The 15,095-nt window shown below is 42.4% G+C and overlaps 1 protein-coding gene across 1 annotated transcript in view; it reads right to left on the bottom strand.

Moving 5' to 3' along the window:
• Nucleotides 1–15,095, bottom strand: part of plod3 (procollagen-lysine, 2-oxoglutarate 5-dioxygenase 3) — a 55,536-nt gene that overhangs the window by 23,426 nt on the left and 17,015 nt on the right. Inside the window, exons 4-9 of the mRNA XM_080742213.1 lie at nt 10,969–11,132; nt 8,647–8,759; nt 7,073–7,136; nt 5,543–5,640; nt 3,787–3,888; nt 557–688 (exon numbers count right to left, since the gene is read on the bottom strand). Of these exons, the coding sequence (XP_080598339.1) occupies nt 557–688; nt 3,787–3,888; nt 5,543–5,640; nt 7,073–7,136; nt 8,647–8,759; nt 10,969–11,132 (673 nt within the window). The remainder of the gene's footprint in view (nt 1–556; nt 689–3,786; nt 3,889–5,542; nt 5,641–7,072; nt 7,137–8,646; nt 8,760–10,968; nt 11,133–15,095) is intronic.

The following is a 15,095-nucleotide window of genomic DNA, read 5'->3' as shown; positions in this document are numbered from 1 at the left end:
AGCCTACACCACAGCTCTCTGACAGGTTATTGCTAAATAAGCCTTCTTTAACAGCCTGGTTGATCAAAAACGGAGATAACACATTTTTAAAAAGATGAAGTGGCGAGAAACACTCGTAAAACCCTGAGCAAGGCTGACTACGACCGAAAAACGAGAAGAAATAGCCGAAGCACCTCTCGTGAAGAACATGATGATGATGAAGATGGCGGAGCTAATATGAGGAGCATACTCCTAGAGTTGCGAGCGCTCAGAAAGTCTCTTGCATGTCTCTTTGGACGTGCAAGAATTCTCAGACATTAAAAGACAGCTGAATGGAATGAGTGTCCGAATGGACGAGGCGGAGAGGAGAATTGAAGAAAACGAGACCGTGCTACAATCAGCGATATCGGTAATCAAAGATACTGCTGTTTAAAAGCATCTCCACAGGAGAGATCATTATTTTGTTAAGGGGCGGAAGGCCAAACTGAACCACTAAATCTGGGAGAAAAAGAGGCAAGAAGAAAGAAAAAGTGTGTGTGTGTGTGTGTGTGTGTGTGTGTGTGTGTGTATATCTTACATTGTTGTGTATGAACAGTCGTATCCTGTCCAGAGGGTAGGTGAACGTAGTCAGTCTGTGTAGGAACTCCTCTAGGAAGGCAGTGGGCTGTTCTATAAACACTGCAACGTGCACCATGGGCATGTCCTCATCCTGCACACACACACACACACACACACACACACACACACACACACACACACACACACACACACACACACACACACACACACACACACACACACACACACACACACACACACACACACACACACACACACACACACACACACACACACACAGGTTTCTATTAGGGCATTCACCAAATATTTGAATATCAAAGTCATTATTCGACGTTGTTCATCGAAGTCGAATATTCACTTTTTTCTCTCTCGCTCTTTAAAAAATATATAGTTTATAAAGCTTGGCTAGATAGGAAGTCATAAGAATGAGTTGTCAATGCCCCTGGTGGATGAATTTGTTAATGCTCTATACCAGGGGTTCTCAAACCTTTTTAGGCCGTGACCCCCAAAATAAACATATTTGAACTGGGGGTCCCCAGTTCAAAGCCCTGACAAGCACTTGGAATTGTAGGTATTACATTTAATGTGACTCGGTCCCGCAGATAAATATTGTGAAAATAGCAGATCGGCATGTAGATCTGCTATTTTCACAATGTTGGCCTCTTGCTTACTTAATATTTGACAGTTTGGCCAGTCCTGTCGAATATTCGACTATTAGAATACTTTGAGGTTGAATAATTAGAATACTAAACATCACTATTCGTGAATGCCCTAGTTTCTATCACTATACACAGGGGTTAAAGTTTCTATCACTATACACAGGGGTTAAAGTTTCTATCACTATACACAGGGGTTAAAGTTTCTATCACTATACACAGGGGTTAAAGTTTCTATCACTATACACAGGGTTAAAGTTTCTATCACTATACACAGGGGTTAAAGTTTCTATCACTATACACAGGGGTTAAAGTTTCTATCACTATACACAGGGTTAAAGTTTCTATCACTATACACAGGGGTTAAAGTTTCTATCACTATACACAGGGGTTAAAGTTTCTATCACTATACACAGGGGTTAAAGGGGAGCCCCTTAATGTTAAAACCGTACTATATCGAACTTCCTAGGGGGGGAGGGGCAGCCAATCGTCTTTTCCCGTACTTTCCCGTATTTACCGAAATAAATGATTTTCATCCGAAAATCGGCGATCGTCTAACCTTCCCTAGTCACCACTCGTGCATCGATAGCTCATGGCTGGGCTGACATGAAGCAGAAGTGATGTCATTGGCCTTTCCTTTTCCAAGGCACATTACCCTATTTGGTTACTGTCTGTACCCTGGTGCTTCTACAGCAGCCATGCTAGGGGCTATGCAAGTGAAAATTTTCAGTTCTGCTATTGAGTCACACATGGATTATTTGCGGGGACATTTACGTGAACGGATCGCGCACGCGAAACGCACGGGGAAATCGATGTGCGGCCAAAACACCCATTCTATCCCAACGGAGATCGAGAAAATCACGGTGAGCTACTGACCTGGGGGGGGGAAAAAAAGAAAAAACAACGGCGCTGTCCAAGGAGGAGGGGCTGCGGGCTCATGTTTATAAACATAATATTATGTCTCAGATCACAATACAATAATAGAAATTTCACGGCTAATCTACCAACCCCCATTCTATTTCAGCTTACAAAGTGTTAATAAGCATTAAGCCTTTTTCGCTTAAATCTTTTAATGGAAACACTTCAAAATTCAAATAAACTTTCATTATCTGCAAAAACTTTTATCTGCTTGGAGGAGGTGGATTTTGAGGCTTTATCGAATAAACTAAATGCGCATTTGTGAATGGAAATGGTTCAGACAATAAATGCGAATAAATTATGACGTTCTGGTCCATATCGTCCTCCTATAACCCTAATCCCGCCGCTTAATTAACGTCCATTAATAGCGTTAGCCCACAAAAAAAACTGTTGTTACACACAGAGTGACCCTTCATTATCACACTGTGTTGCGTGCCAAAAGTGGCCGATCTACAAGCTCACAGCAGCTCACATCTGCGCCGCTGCAGGATGAGTGTGCAGCGAGTCACAGCAGTGCTCACGTCTCTCGGTCTGAAAAAATCATCCCCATCCCAGCTGGAAGAATTTACAGCACGTCGGTCAGACGGACCCAGGCAGGATCTCCCAAGAATCGCATTTCATCAGTTTAATGGAAACGGGCTAAATTCGCATTTCTGATAATTCGCTTCCCTAATTCGAATACGTTTATGGAAACATGGCTATCGTCTCAAAATGTCATTTTTGAAACATGGGGTTTGAGGTGTTTCCCTTAACTGTTCTGCTGCTGTAGACGGCGCTCACCGTCATTGAAAGGGTTAATACCATGGCGCCGTTGACGGTGAGGACTGTCAATCTTACTGTATATACAGTAAAGATATTATTACTTACTGTACGTCGCTCCGGTCCCGCCCGCATCGGTAATGTCCGCGATTTGTTTACAACGCACGTCGGGCGTGCACGCGAAGTTAACGTCCTCCATAGTAAATCCATTGAGAGGCCCATAAAGAGACCTCATTTTCTCCAAAAGGGACATTCTTATACAAAGGATGGTCTCCACTCTCCAGTACTGTACACAAACGCTGGGCGCAGCCATGTTCTCTTCTGGGCTCACACTGTCATGTGACTAGATGACGTAATCGTTGCCGTCAAGTGATAATCCAAAAAAACTAAAACAACCCCCTTCCAGCCCTTCAAAATAATAGCGGCGGCCTATGGAGGAAACGGCGTGGCACCGAGGCACCAAGCAACCTTCAGATTAAGAGGCACTATTAGTGTTAAGTTCTGAACTGCCTTCACTGAATGTGTGTGTGCCAATCCATGCTTCATTTTATAGCAGTATCTTCTGAAGTTCTGTTGTATGCTATTGATAGTCTGGACAATTCAAATACTCTGATCTTGAAATGTATTTTGACACAAATGTATTTATAATTTTGCTGTCTGAAAATTGCTTAACAAGTAGCCGAAAAATAACAGATCATATCCATACCATGAAAATAACAGATCATATCCATACCATGAAAATAACAGATCATATGATTCATATCCATACCACAGTGAAACATAACAGATGATGAGATTCATATCCATACCATGGTGTTGTCAAGGATCATCAGGTCATCATCACAGATTCATATAAATTAATTAATACAGATTAATTAATACAGATTAATCATACCAGTGTGTTGTCCAGGATCATCAGGTCATCATCACAGATTCCACATCCATTCTCATGAGTCCAGGCTGTAGGAACGTAGTTACCTAGGTAGTTTAACTGGAGCTGCACACACACACACACACACACACACACACACACACACACACACACACACACACACACACACACACACACACACACACACACACACACACACACACACACACACACACACACACACACACACACACACACACACACACACACACACACACACACACGATGAGCATTTAATGCCCGATTTAATTTTAACATGTGAACTGATGAGTGAGGAGACTGTGTGCACTTAACTCTTTGAGTGCCCCCTTTTTCACCACTAGAGGGCCCCAATGACCAGAGAATTCTACTTAGACAGTGCTGGTATATGCACAAGCCCTGCAGCCATGACATGCCTGAACACTTTCCTTTGTGCATGTACAGGAAGAGGATGAAGTTAGCTTGAAGTTAGCTATTGGCTACCAAGCATTTTAGAAGATCTATTTTCTGCAATTTAGCCACGATTAAACCTTGCACACCTCATGCATGGGAAAAAAACAGAGAAGAATGAGCTCTAAAAAATCCAATGCAATCCTGGATTGCATTGGAGTGGATTTGTGCAGTTTGTTCACAGCTTTCAAACAAAAAAATCCGATTGGAAATCCGTTCAGGCATTCTTGAGATAAGAGCCATTATGTTTTACATGTTATGTAAACAAAAATGGCTGCCCTGTATGTTAGATGGGGTTGTATGGGGGTGGAACATGCAAAATCGCGATTGAAATCATGTTCACCAGATTTGATGGGGTCCAAAAAAAAATTGTCAAAATTTTTTTTTTCAAAAAAAAATTTTTTTTTTTCTTTTTTTTTTTTTTTAAAAGCCGAACTAGTTCGGGATCGGCACTCTGCGATACGATAATAAAGCCGAACTAGTTCGGGATTGGCACTCAATGAGTTAAGAGTGCAACGTTTCCACCTTGTAGGTCAAAACGTTTGATGATGACGATTTGCCACTTTGCCAGATAAAGTACAATGTCAGATTGTGTGCAGTCTTAATGACAGTGTGTGGCGTGACGGTATTATTATTATTATTATTATTATTATTATTTTTTTTTTTTTTTTCATTTTCTCCTCCCATCCACATTTCCCCTGGCCCCACCTAGAGGGCCCACTGCAGGGAAAACATTTAATCTTTCTTAAAGTAAATACAATAGAATCAATCTATACTGTTGTGGAGCAGAAACCATATTGAACACAAATGAACACGCTACTTGAAGTGGCACATGGTTGGGTTCAGCAGGAGTTTTGTCCCCTCATCACTGCACTAAAGAAACTGCCATCGCCCTGCTGATAGAATGGTTTTCTGTGCATAGTGGAGATCTGATGATCTGTCTGTGTGATGTGTTGTGTGTTGTGTTGTGTTACATGTTTAGGTTTATGTGTTGCTTTATTGTTTGAACAGACTTGTGAATACAAATGTCCCTTTGAGGACAATAAAGATTATTATTGTTGATCATATTACACAAGCATCAAAAGTAGCACATCGGCAAGCTAGAAACGCAGTGTGAAACAACACGTTTCTAGGTTGTAGATCTACTACTTTGAGCCAAATAGACTCAGCTGTAGTTTTATTTATTTTTCCCATCATCATTTCCTTCATCAATCTGATTGGCTCAGCAGCACATTTGAAGTGGTGACTGATTGGTCACACTGGAAGGAGGAGGAAGGTGATTGGCTCTCACCTTGGTGGGGCCGTTGCCGTGGATGACAACAGGAAGCGTGTCGAAGGCCACGTTCCTCGCTCGAACCCGAGACTTCTCAAACTTTAACACCACCTCCTCTACAGAGAGAGAGAGACATTAGGAATGAATGAGAGAGAGAGAGAGAGAGACATTAGGAATGAATGAGAGAGAGAGAGAGACATTAGGAATGAATGAGAGAGAGAGAGAGACATTAGGAATGAATGAGAGAGAGAGAGAGAGAGATAAAGGGAAGGTGTGTGTGTGTGTGTGTGTGTGTGTGTGTGTGTGTGTGTGTGTGTGTGTGTGTGTGTGTGTGTGTGTGTGTGTGTGTGTGTGTGTGTGTGTGTGTGTGTGTGTGTGTGTGTGTGTGTGTGTGTGTGTGGCCTGACCAAGGCCATTAAACACAGACCACTCCTACATACCATCTCAGAGCTTTTATATTTGGCAGCCTACAGTAGGACATTCTACCCACAGACTGGTTGTTAGAGGGTTTCAACAACTTGGGATGCCCACAAAGGAGGCAAACAGGCTGGCACAATACTGTTCTGTCTCTGCTATGAGTGGCAGCCGCGACGCTGTTACTTATCCACCTACAGTATGTCACACAGATACTCAAGGTAGACTGGAAATGACATGTCTTTTTTCTGTCTAGGCTATTAGCTATTAGAAATGTAGTTCTACCACTAGATGGCAGTCATGGACCACTCATAATGGAGTGTAGAAGCCATGTAACATTAATGAGCAGCTCAGTGAAGTAAGGAATCTATGATCACATGGAAGTTATGGTTTGACTGACAGCTGTCAGTCAGGTACATGTGTTCACCTAGCTCTGGTCCAGGGCCTTAGAGAGTTCTCTCTAAGCAGGAACTCTCCTCAGATCATAGACAAGGACTTCCACTGCCCTGCGAGGGCTCAGACTTTAGTACAAAATAGACTAAACTACTCGGCAACTCACCACAGATATGGTCAATGGTAATATATACAGTATATTGACTAGATCTGTAAACAAAATAATAGAGAGAACTGTCTAATGTATGTTAATTCGACAGTACAGTTAAGATTGACTGGAAACTTATGTTTGTAGCTTCTCTACATTCTTCTTTCTAAGTAAAATGTAAAACAGTATGCAATAAGGATAGGCATCAAAAAGCTTCAAGCTTTTGTCTACATCTTTTCCATAGCTCTTCGATCAGGCTAAAAGATCAAAAAGACTTACGTCTCACTGAATAAACCAATAAACCATTCATTCATTCAGAGTCGGCCAGTAACCAGGAGAGAAGGTCGACAGGGTTGGGAATCGAACCTGGGACTCACTGTCAGGCTACAACAGAGCCAATATACTGCATAAGGTAAGGTGAAGAAATCTCAGATTGAAGATTAGAGGCTTTGAGATTGAGACGAAAACAGGCGATCTACAAGCTCTCAATGTATGTGTGTGTGTGTGTGTGTGTGTGTGTGTGTGTGTGTGTGTGTGTGTGTGCGTGCGTGCGTGCGTGCGTGCGTGCGTGCGTGCGTGCGTGCGTCTCTCACCGATAGCTCCGTTGAGGTTCTGGAAGATTCTGGAGCGATGATCCAGAGTCATGTTGTACTTGGTCTGATGACAGGACATCAATCAATCAATCAATCAATCAATCAATCAATCAATCAATCATCTCATCTAATGAGTGAGCAATCAGTCTATCAGTCAATCACCTCCATGTGATCAACAAGTAAGTAACTAAGTACATTTACTCAAGTAGTTTATAAAATTGTGTTATTTATATTTTTACTTTATGGACCATTTCCAATTTCCAGTAGTCCTACTTGTACTTCTACTGCACTGCATCTCAAGAGGAGAATATTGTACTTTTACTAGACCAGGGGTTTTCAAAGTGGGTGACGGGGCACCCTGGGGTGCCGTGACGGCAGTCCAGGGGTGCCACGAGATCATTTGATGATAATAGAATTTATTTGGACACTATTTAATATTTAATATCATTTTAAACTTGAATACAAAGTTATTTTCTGTGAGTTCTAACCAAAATGGTTATTATCTCAACGTTTTCCTCGCAACATAATCACTAAAATATCGTCACTGTCGGCCAGAAACCTTGTATCTCCAAGTTTCAAATGTGTACGTCTTTTGGTAAAGCAAAGCCCTGCTTCATCATACAAGACTGTCGCACAAAACTAGTGAAAACAGCCGATCTACAAGCAGACAACGCCGAGGCGTTGTGTGCTTGTAGATCTGCTGTTTTCACTAGTTTAGTACATTTCATAGATGATAAATACAAAACAAACGGTTTTGGACATACAAGGTTTCCACCCGACAACGACGATATTCTATAAATATAAGGTGCTGGGAGAGACAATTATAATGTAGGGGTTAAAACAATATTTATGGGGTGACCTGAGACCAAACAGTTTGGGAACCCCTGAAGTAGACTACAATTATAACTTCAGTTACTAGTTAATTTATAGATTTTGATTGTTATTACAAAACATACATGAACCACTTCAACCCAGCATACATTTCGGCCATTTGAAAATAGCCTATCTACAAGCTCACAATGTGTCATACATGTGCGATAATAATAGCAGTTAACCTGTTCAGTTTTATCCAGATAGATCTTGGTAAAGAACAGTAATAGTTATAAGAGCCATATTATGGTTTCTGTGTTTTGTCATGCTATGACGTTACTTTGAAGTTCACCCAAGTTCAAGGCCAAGGTGGCCAGGTTGTTTATGGAACACAGGTAATGAGAGACAGGTGTTGTCCATTTGGAGACAAACTGTCTTGTCACTGTGACCGTGTGTTCTTGGCCAAAAGTGCCAAAGTGACTGTCTGAAAGTGTGAGAATAAACACGGCTTATTTTGAAACTCAGGAAAAAGAAAAAAATATCTTTTTGGGACTAGTTCTTTTAGTCGACAACCAGCAGCAGTGCCAGGTATTGGACTTGGGCGCTACAATAGTAATCCAGGTACATCTTGGTATAAAACAGTACTAGTTATAATAGTAATACTAGTAACTAACCCGTTGTGTTATAAAACAGTACTAGTTATAATAGTAATAGTGATAGTATTACTAGTAGTAATAGTTATAATAATAATACTAGTAACTAACCCGCTGGGTTTTATCCAGGTAGATCTTGGTATAAAACAGCTGGTCATCATCGTTGTCCTTCAGTTTCCACTGCTGAACCAACGTACTGAGCTCTGGAGCGTAGCCGATGAAGCCTGCACACAGAGAGAGAGACAGACAGACAGACAGACAGACAGACAGACAGACAGACAGACAGACAGACAGACAGACAGACAGACAGACAGACAGACAGAAACACATATTAGATAGTGTTCCATGTGTATTGTATCATCCCAGTTCAAAGTTTAATGAAAACATCACAGGAGCCTCACACTTTTTGCTTACGAGCCAAAATCAAGTTAATTTCGTCGGCTGAAATGTATTTTGTGTCGTGATGGCTTCGCAATGACTGATTTATACCTGGCTTTGTGCTGAAAATAGCCGATCTACAAGCTCACACCTTTAAGCGTTGAACCTTCAGCTACTCTCAGAGCGTGACACCCGCGTGCAAACAAACATAAAATGACCCGTCTTCAAACAGGGTTCACACACATTTTTACCATTGAACTTTAAAAACATTTCCAGAATATTTAACCCAATTTGCAGGCCTGTATAACAATCATTCAGTGCAGTAATGAGTCTATTAATGCCCATTCCCAGATATTTTTCCATTCTGTCACAGATATTTCTTTTATCTGTATCTACCATCCACTTGAATGGAAAAATATCTGGAGAAAGAGATTTTTTTATCTGTTCTCTGGCCCAGTGGGAATGGGCCTTTACTCCTCAGACAGTGTAGATAAAACCCTAAAACAATAGCATATCTTATTCTTATTATCAAAGAATTTTGGCTCGAATTTTGGAATGGAATTGAATACTATACTATACTAATATGGTATAATTCCATTCCAGATTTTGTGCCAAATTATTTTCTATAACACAGAGCAACATGTGAATCGCAGTGATAAAGCATAAGCAATTCAACTGGTAGTTATGATACATGGGCTGTGTCCTAGGATATATTATATATATCACCACTTATTCCCAGGGTTAAGGTAGCTCTTCCCAGTATGGACTACAGGGTACTTGGAGGCCAGTCTTAGTTGGAGGTCAGGTTAGTTAGGGAACAGGGTACAGGGTATCAGGGTATCAGGGTACATACCTCCAGAGTTAAGTAGTCCCCCCAGGAATCCGCGGAGAAAAATGCTTTATTCCGCGGAGAACAATCCTGATTCTGCGGAATTCTGTGGTGAACAATTCTTGATTCCGCGGACATTAATAAACAACCTAAAATGACCAGTTATCAAGCTAAAAATGATATAGTTCTAATAATCAAGTAAAACCCTTCATGAAATAGCTACAATTAATTGTAATTAGTGGTTAGAATAATCAAATAATCATTTTTGAGAATAAAAATCTAATATTAAATCTATTATTATTATTAGTTATTGTTTTTAATAATTACTTTCTGTTGCAAAGACTATATTGTCATACAAATTAACCAATGCCCATAGTAACCACATTTTAGAGGATAGCCTACCTACTACCTAGTATGGGTGTAATATTTATTTATTCTCTTCTGTATTAGCATTGTTGCCAGGACCATTATAGAGGCAGAGAGGAACTATAGATCAGGACACAGTTTCTGTCAGGAACGAATGTGGGACCGGACCAATACAGCATCAGTGCAACTAGCAGGAGGAAGCTAAGCTATTCCCCAGGCTCTGTATGAAGTGGCCACTTGCCAGACCATGTACACATTGTTTTATAATAGTAGTAATGACTACTCCCGCCGCTCTGCTGCCACTCGCGACCGCTATTCCGCGGACGTCAGAAAAGTCCGCGAACGGCCGAGAAATCCGCGGGTGGTCGCGAATTCCGCGAAAAATTCTGCGATCGCGGAATCGCGGATTCCTGGGGGGACTAGTTAAGCCCTTTGCACACAGGCGCGTTTAACCGCACGGATAAAACGGACAATATAATTTTTTGAAAAGAAAACAATGATTCTCTATGACCTCATGCACACCGGCTCCGAATTAGCCGTGCGACGAGTGGCTGCCGCCGTGCGTTTTTTTCGTTCGATTCGTGCGTCTTGTCGCATGCGGTAAAAAACTCATCACTCCTTTTATGACTCCTTTTTGGATCCGCAGCGCCGATTCCGCACAGCCTTGCACACCAAATCCAATGCGTTTTATTCATGCCGCAAACGAAAAAAACGCAACTGTCCTGTGTGCAAAGGGCTTTAAGGTATCTCTTCCCGGTATGAACCACAGGGTACTTAGAAGCCAGTCTCTGGTCCGGGTAGTTAGGGTTAGGGAACAGGGTATCAGGGTATAAAGGTATATTAGGGTACAGGGTACATACCTCCAGAGTTCAGGTATCTCTTCCCAGTATGAACTACAGGGTACTTAGAGGCCAGTCTCTGGTCCGGCCAACAGAATCCCTCAGCGCTGAAAACCACTTTGTGTCCAAACCTGGAGAACTTATGGAGCAGCTCTTCTGGACCGGAGGAGAGGATCACATCATAGCTACACACACACACACACACACACAGAGACGCACGCGCACGCGCACACGCACACGCACACACACACACACACACACACACACACACACACACACACACACACACACACACACACACACACACACACAGGGTGAGAGCGGGGACAGACACATAAATAAGGTTTGTGTACATTCTTGTATGAAAGGAACTTCCAGCAATTATTTTCTAACTGATGCAAGATTACATGAAAACACACATTCTTTTATTACTTCATTAAATATAGATTATAAGAACATAAAGAAAAACATTTAATGAACCCAGCAGCTCTCATAGCATAGAGTGGAGCCTATAAACCTATCACATTTACACTATTTGTTGTGGTCAAAAGTGTTTCTTCTTTCATAAATCTCTTACTAATCTCTTACTAGTTGTCATTACACACGCATCCATGTCATCGTTGTCTCACACAAGCCATCACACTCTGCTAAACAGATGTTATGCTTTTATGTGTTTTGCCAAGTCCCGGAATTGGCCAGTACAGTCTAGTCATTTTGATTGGCAGTTGTGACGAATGCTCTTCCCCCAAAACATGATTTATGAGACTGTGGCGGCTTGTGTTGAACAACCAAGGCATGGATGTGTTTGTAATGACAACTAGTAACACATTCATGAAGAAATAAATCACTTTTGACCACAACAAATAGTGTAAAAGTGATAGGCTTATAGGCTCCACTCTATGCTATGAGAGCTGCTGGGTTCTGCTGGGGAAACTGGACAACAGGGCATTTCTGCCTAGTTATGGATCAATATAAGTAGGAAAATGAGCCTAGATGTTATTTAGTTGTCCTTCAATTCACAAAGCAGAGTGCTTCTTGATACAGTATATACACACACACGTAAGATTACATGAGAAAGAGAGACAGACAGGAAGTATTTTGCTTTGATCAGGAGGCCACACACACACACACACACACACACACACACACACACACACACACACACACACACACACACACACACACACACACACACACACACACACACACACACACACACACACACACACACACACACACACACACACACACACACACACACACACACACTACAGTGGTCTGTCATTAGTGTGTGTGTGTGTGTGTGTGTGTGTGTGTGTGTGTGTGTGTGTGTGTGTGTGTGTGTGTGTGTGTGTGTGTGTGTGTGTGTGTGTGTGGTCACCGTTGGCTGAACCACTGTTACAGTAGCTCTGAATCACAGTCTATAATAGGAAGCTGTTCTCCTATGGAGGCCATGTTGGACCCACTGTTACAGTAGCTCTGAATCACAGTCTATAATAGGAAGCTGTTCTCCTATGGAAGCCATGTTGGACCCACTGTTACAGTAGCTCTGAATCACAGTCTATAATAGGAAACTGTTCTCCTATGGAGGCCATGTTGGACCCACTGTTACAGTAGCTCTGAATCACAGTCTATAATAGGAAGCTGTTCTCCTATGGAGGCCATGTTGGACCCACTGTTACAGTAGCTCTGAATCACAGTCTATAATAGGAAGCTGTTCTCCTATGGAGGCCATGTTGGACCCACTGTTACAGTAGCTCTGAATCACAGTCTATAATAGGAAGCTGTTCTCCTATGGAGGCCATGTTGGACCCACTGTTACAGTAGCTCTGAATCACAGTCTATAATAGGAAACTGTCCCCTCTATGGAAGCCATGTTGGACCCACTGTTACAGTAGCTCTGAATCACAGTCTATAACTAGAAGCAGTGCTCTTCCGAGCACAGGTCTCCACCAGGTCAGGCATGTAATGTGTTTTACATAAGTCGGCCTCCTGATGGCGCTATAAAAGGCTGATGTAAAAAATGCAGGGAAAAGGTTTTACCTTGGCCTCTAAGGAGTGCGCATACAAAGTTTGACACTAATCGGTGGAGTTATATGTGAAAACATGAATCGGCCTGTTATAGCGCCACCATGAGGCTGATTTGATTTTTCTTAAGTGGCATTTATTCCTCTGCCTATTGGGAATGTGCATGCACAATTTCACCAAAATCGCACACTGTGTTCAGGATTTCAGGCATTTTATTCAAAACTGACCAATCCTGCAAACTTTGAAAGCCAGTTTTAGCCAATCAGGATGGAATATGGAAAATCTGACACATCCATGTCGATCACATGACTGTAGAGATACTGTCTACTGATTTACGTGATTTTTGGACAAAATCTGTAGGAGTACTAGCAAAAGTTAGTTTTGCAAAAGTCGGCCTCCTGGTGGCGCTAGAACAGGCCCATGTGAAATATTTGGGGCAGAGGTTCTGAATTGGTGTCGAGGGAGTGTGTGTGCACAGTTTGGCAGCGACCGGGCCAACGGCGCCGGAGATTAGCTGGTAACGGACAAACGGACGGACGGACGGACGGACGGACGCACGGACGCACGGACGGACGGACGGACGGAGGGGAAAACATACTCTCCCTCAGCCTTCGGCTGGTGGAGACAATAAGAAGCTGTTCTCTCTATGGAGGCCATGTTGGACCCACTGTTACAGTAGCTCTGAATCACAGACTATAATAGGAAGCTATGGAATCCATATTGGAACAGTTAAGGGGGTTCCAGACGATACGCGGTCACCGCCTCCTATCAATTCATTTTCAATGAGAGGCGGGGAGGCTTTTTCGGCCGCGCAGCAGAGTTTTGGGGCGGCGAGGAGAGCGGGCGCGGTCCCGTGAAATCCCCCGCGAGCGTGCTCGTTTGTGCATGCGTACGCGGGCGCTGAGAGATGGATTGTGTTCATCTTTGTGAAATACCGCGCAGCGTTTACTCACTGAGCGAGTGTGTTTGTGTCTCACCGCGGTGCGGCCACCGCTGATCCTAGCGGGAGCCCCTGCAGCAACCGCTGTCCGTCTGTAGAGCACCTTACAGTTGCTCTGAACTACGTTAGGACAATGTAACCAAGGCTCTCATGTCTTACAGGCAGTTGACAGGTTGCCGTTCTCCTGCTACACCATCAACATGTGGAACGCCCTTCCACAAGCCTTAAAGGAGAGCAAATCCCTAGCCTCCTTCAACATCAGTATGAAAAGTCACCTTCAGACAGCTGCTACCCGTGACTTGTAAACAGACTAAGCCCCCATGTCCCCCCCCCCCCCCCCACCTTTTTTTTTTTTTTTGCCTTTGTATTTGATATGCTTATGAAACTGATATTATCCTTAAAGTACTATGTTCTATCCGTCTGTCTTTCAATGTTATATGAGATACTTAAAGTGTGGTTCCTGTGGAAATAAGCCTCGGCTTTCTAGGATCTCCTTTTAGTTGACCTTGTACCAGTGATTTGTACTGTCATGAAACTGTACTTTTTTCTATTGGAAACTTCTAATAAATTCTTCAATCAATCAATCAATCAATCAATCAATCAATCAATCAATCAATCACCCATATTAGCTACAGTACTTTGAATGTTGGATCCCCATACTGTATATGGAGATTAGGGATGGAATCGGCCAATATCAAAAATCGGCAGGTATGATATGATATCAAACCGGCCGAATCGGTGATCGACAGGTCACTGACATAAATACTGGTTTTATGCCGATTGTGTCCATGGCACTGCACAGCATGATGCTCTGGTCCTGTGACTAAAGTAAACATAGCAAGTCGCAGCCAGTCTACTTAGTGGCAGCCTACAGAATACAGATGGTGCTGATTACCTTTGCAATGTAAGGATATATTCCATAATCCTGTGTCAATGTCTTCTCTAAAAAGAAGGGGGAAAAAAAGCATGTGTCACCTGCTTTCCTCCTGCCTAGTCAAGACGGTCATATTAGACTGGATATTGTCTGTGATTTTGGATATTGTACTATTGTGATTGATTTGGCATTATTGTTCTTCTAGCTTATTGGTACTCAAATTGAAGTATGTCTTGTAGGCCTACTTGGCCTGAAATAAAAGGGTATTGGAGCAACCCTATTTTCTAGTTCATAAAACCGGTGGAT

The sequence above is a fragment of the Nannobrachium achirus genome (assembly GCF_963921795.1).
Source record: "Nannobrachium achirus genome assembly, chromosome: 14".
Lineage (NCBI taxonomy): Eukaryota > Metazoa > Chordata > Actinopteri > Myctophiformes > Myctophidae > Nannobrachium > Nannobrachium achirus.
Note: the sequence above shows the minus strand (reverse complement) of the source record. Positions and strands in the feature narration are given on the sequence as shown.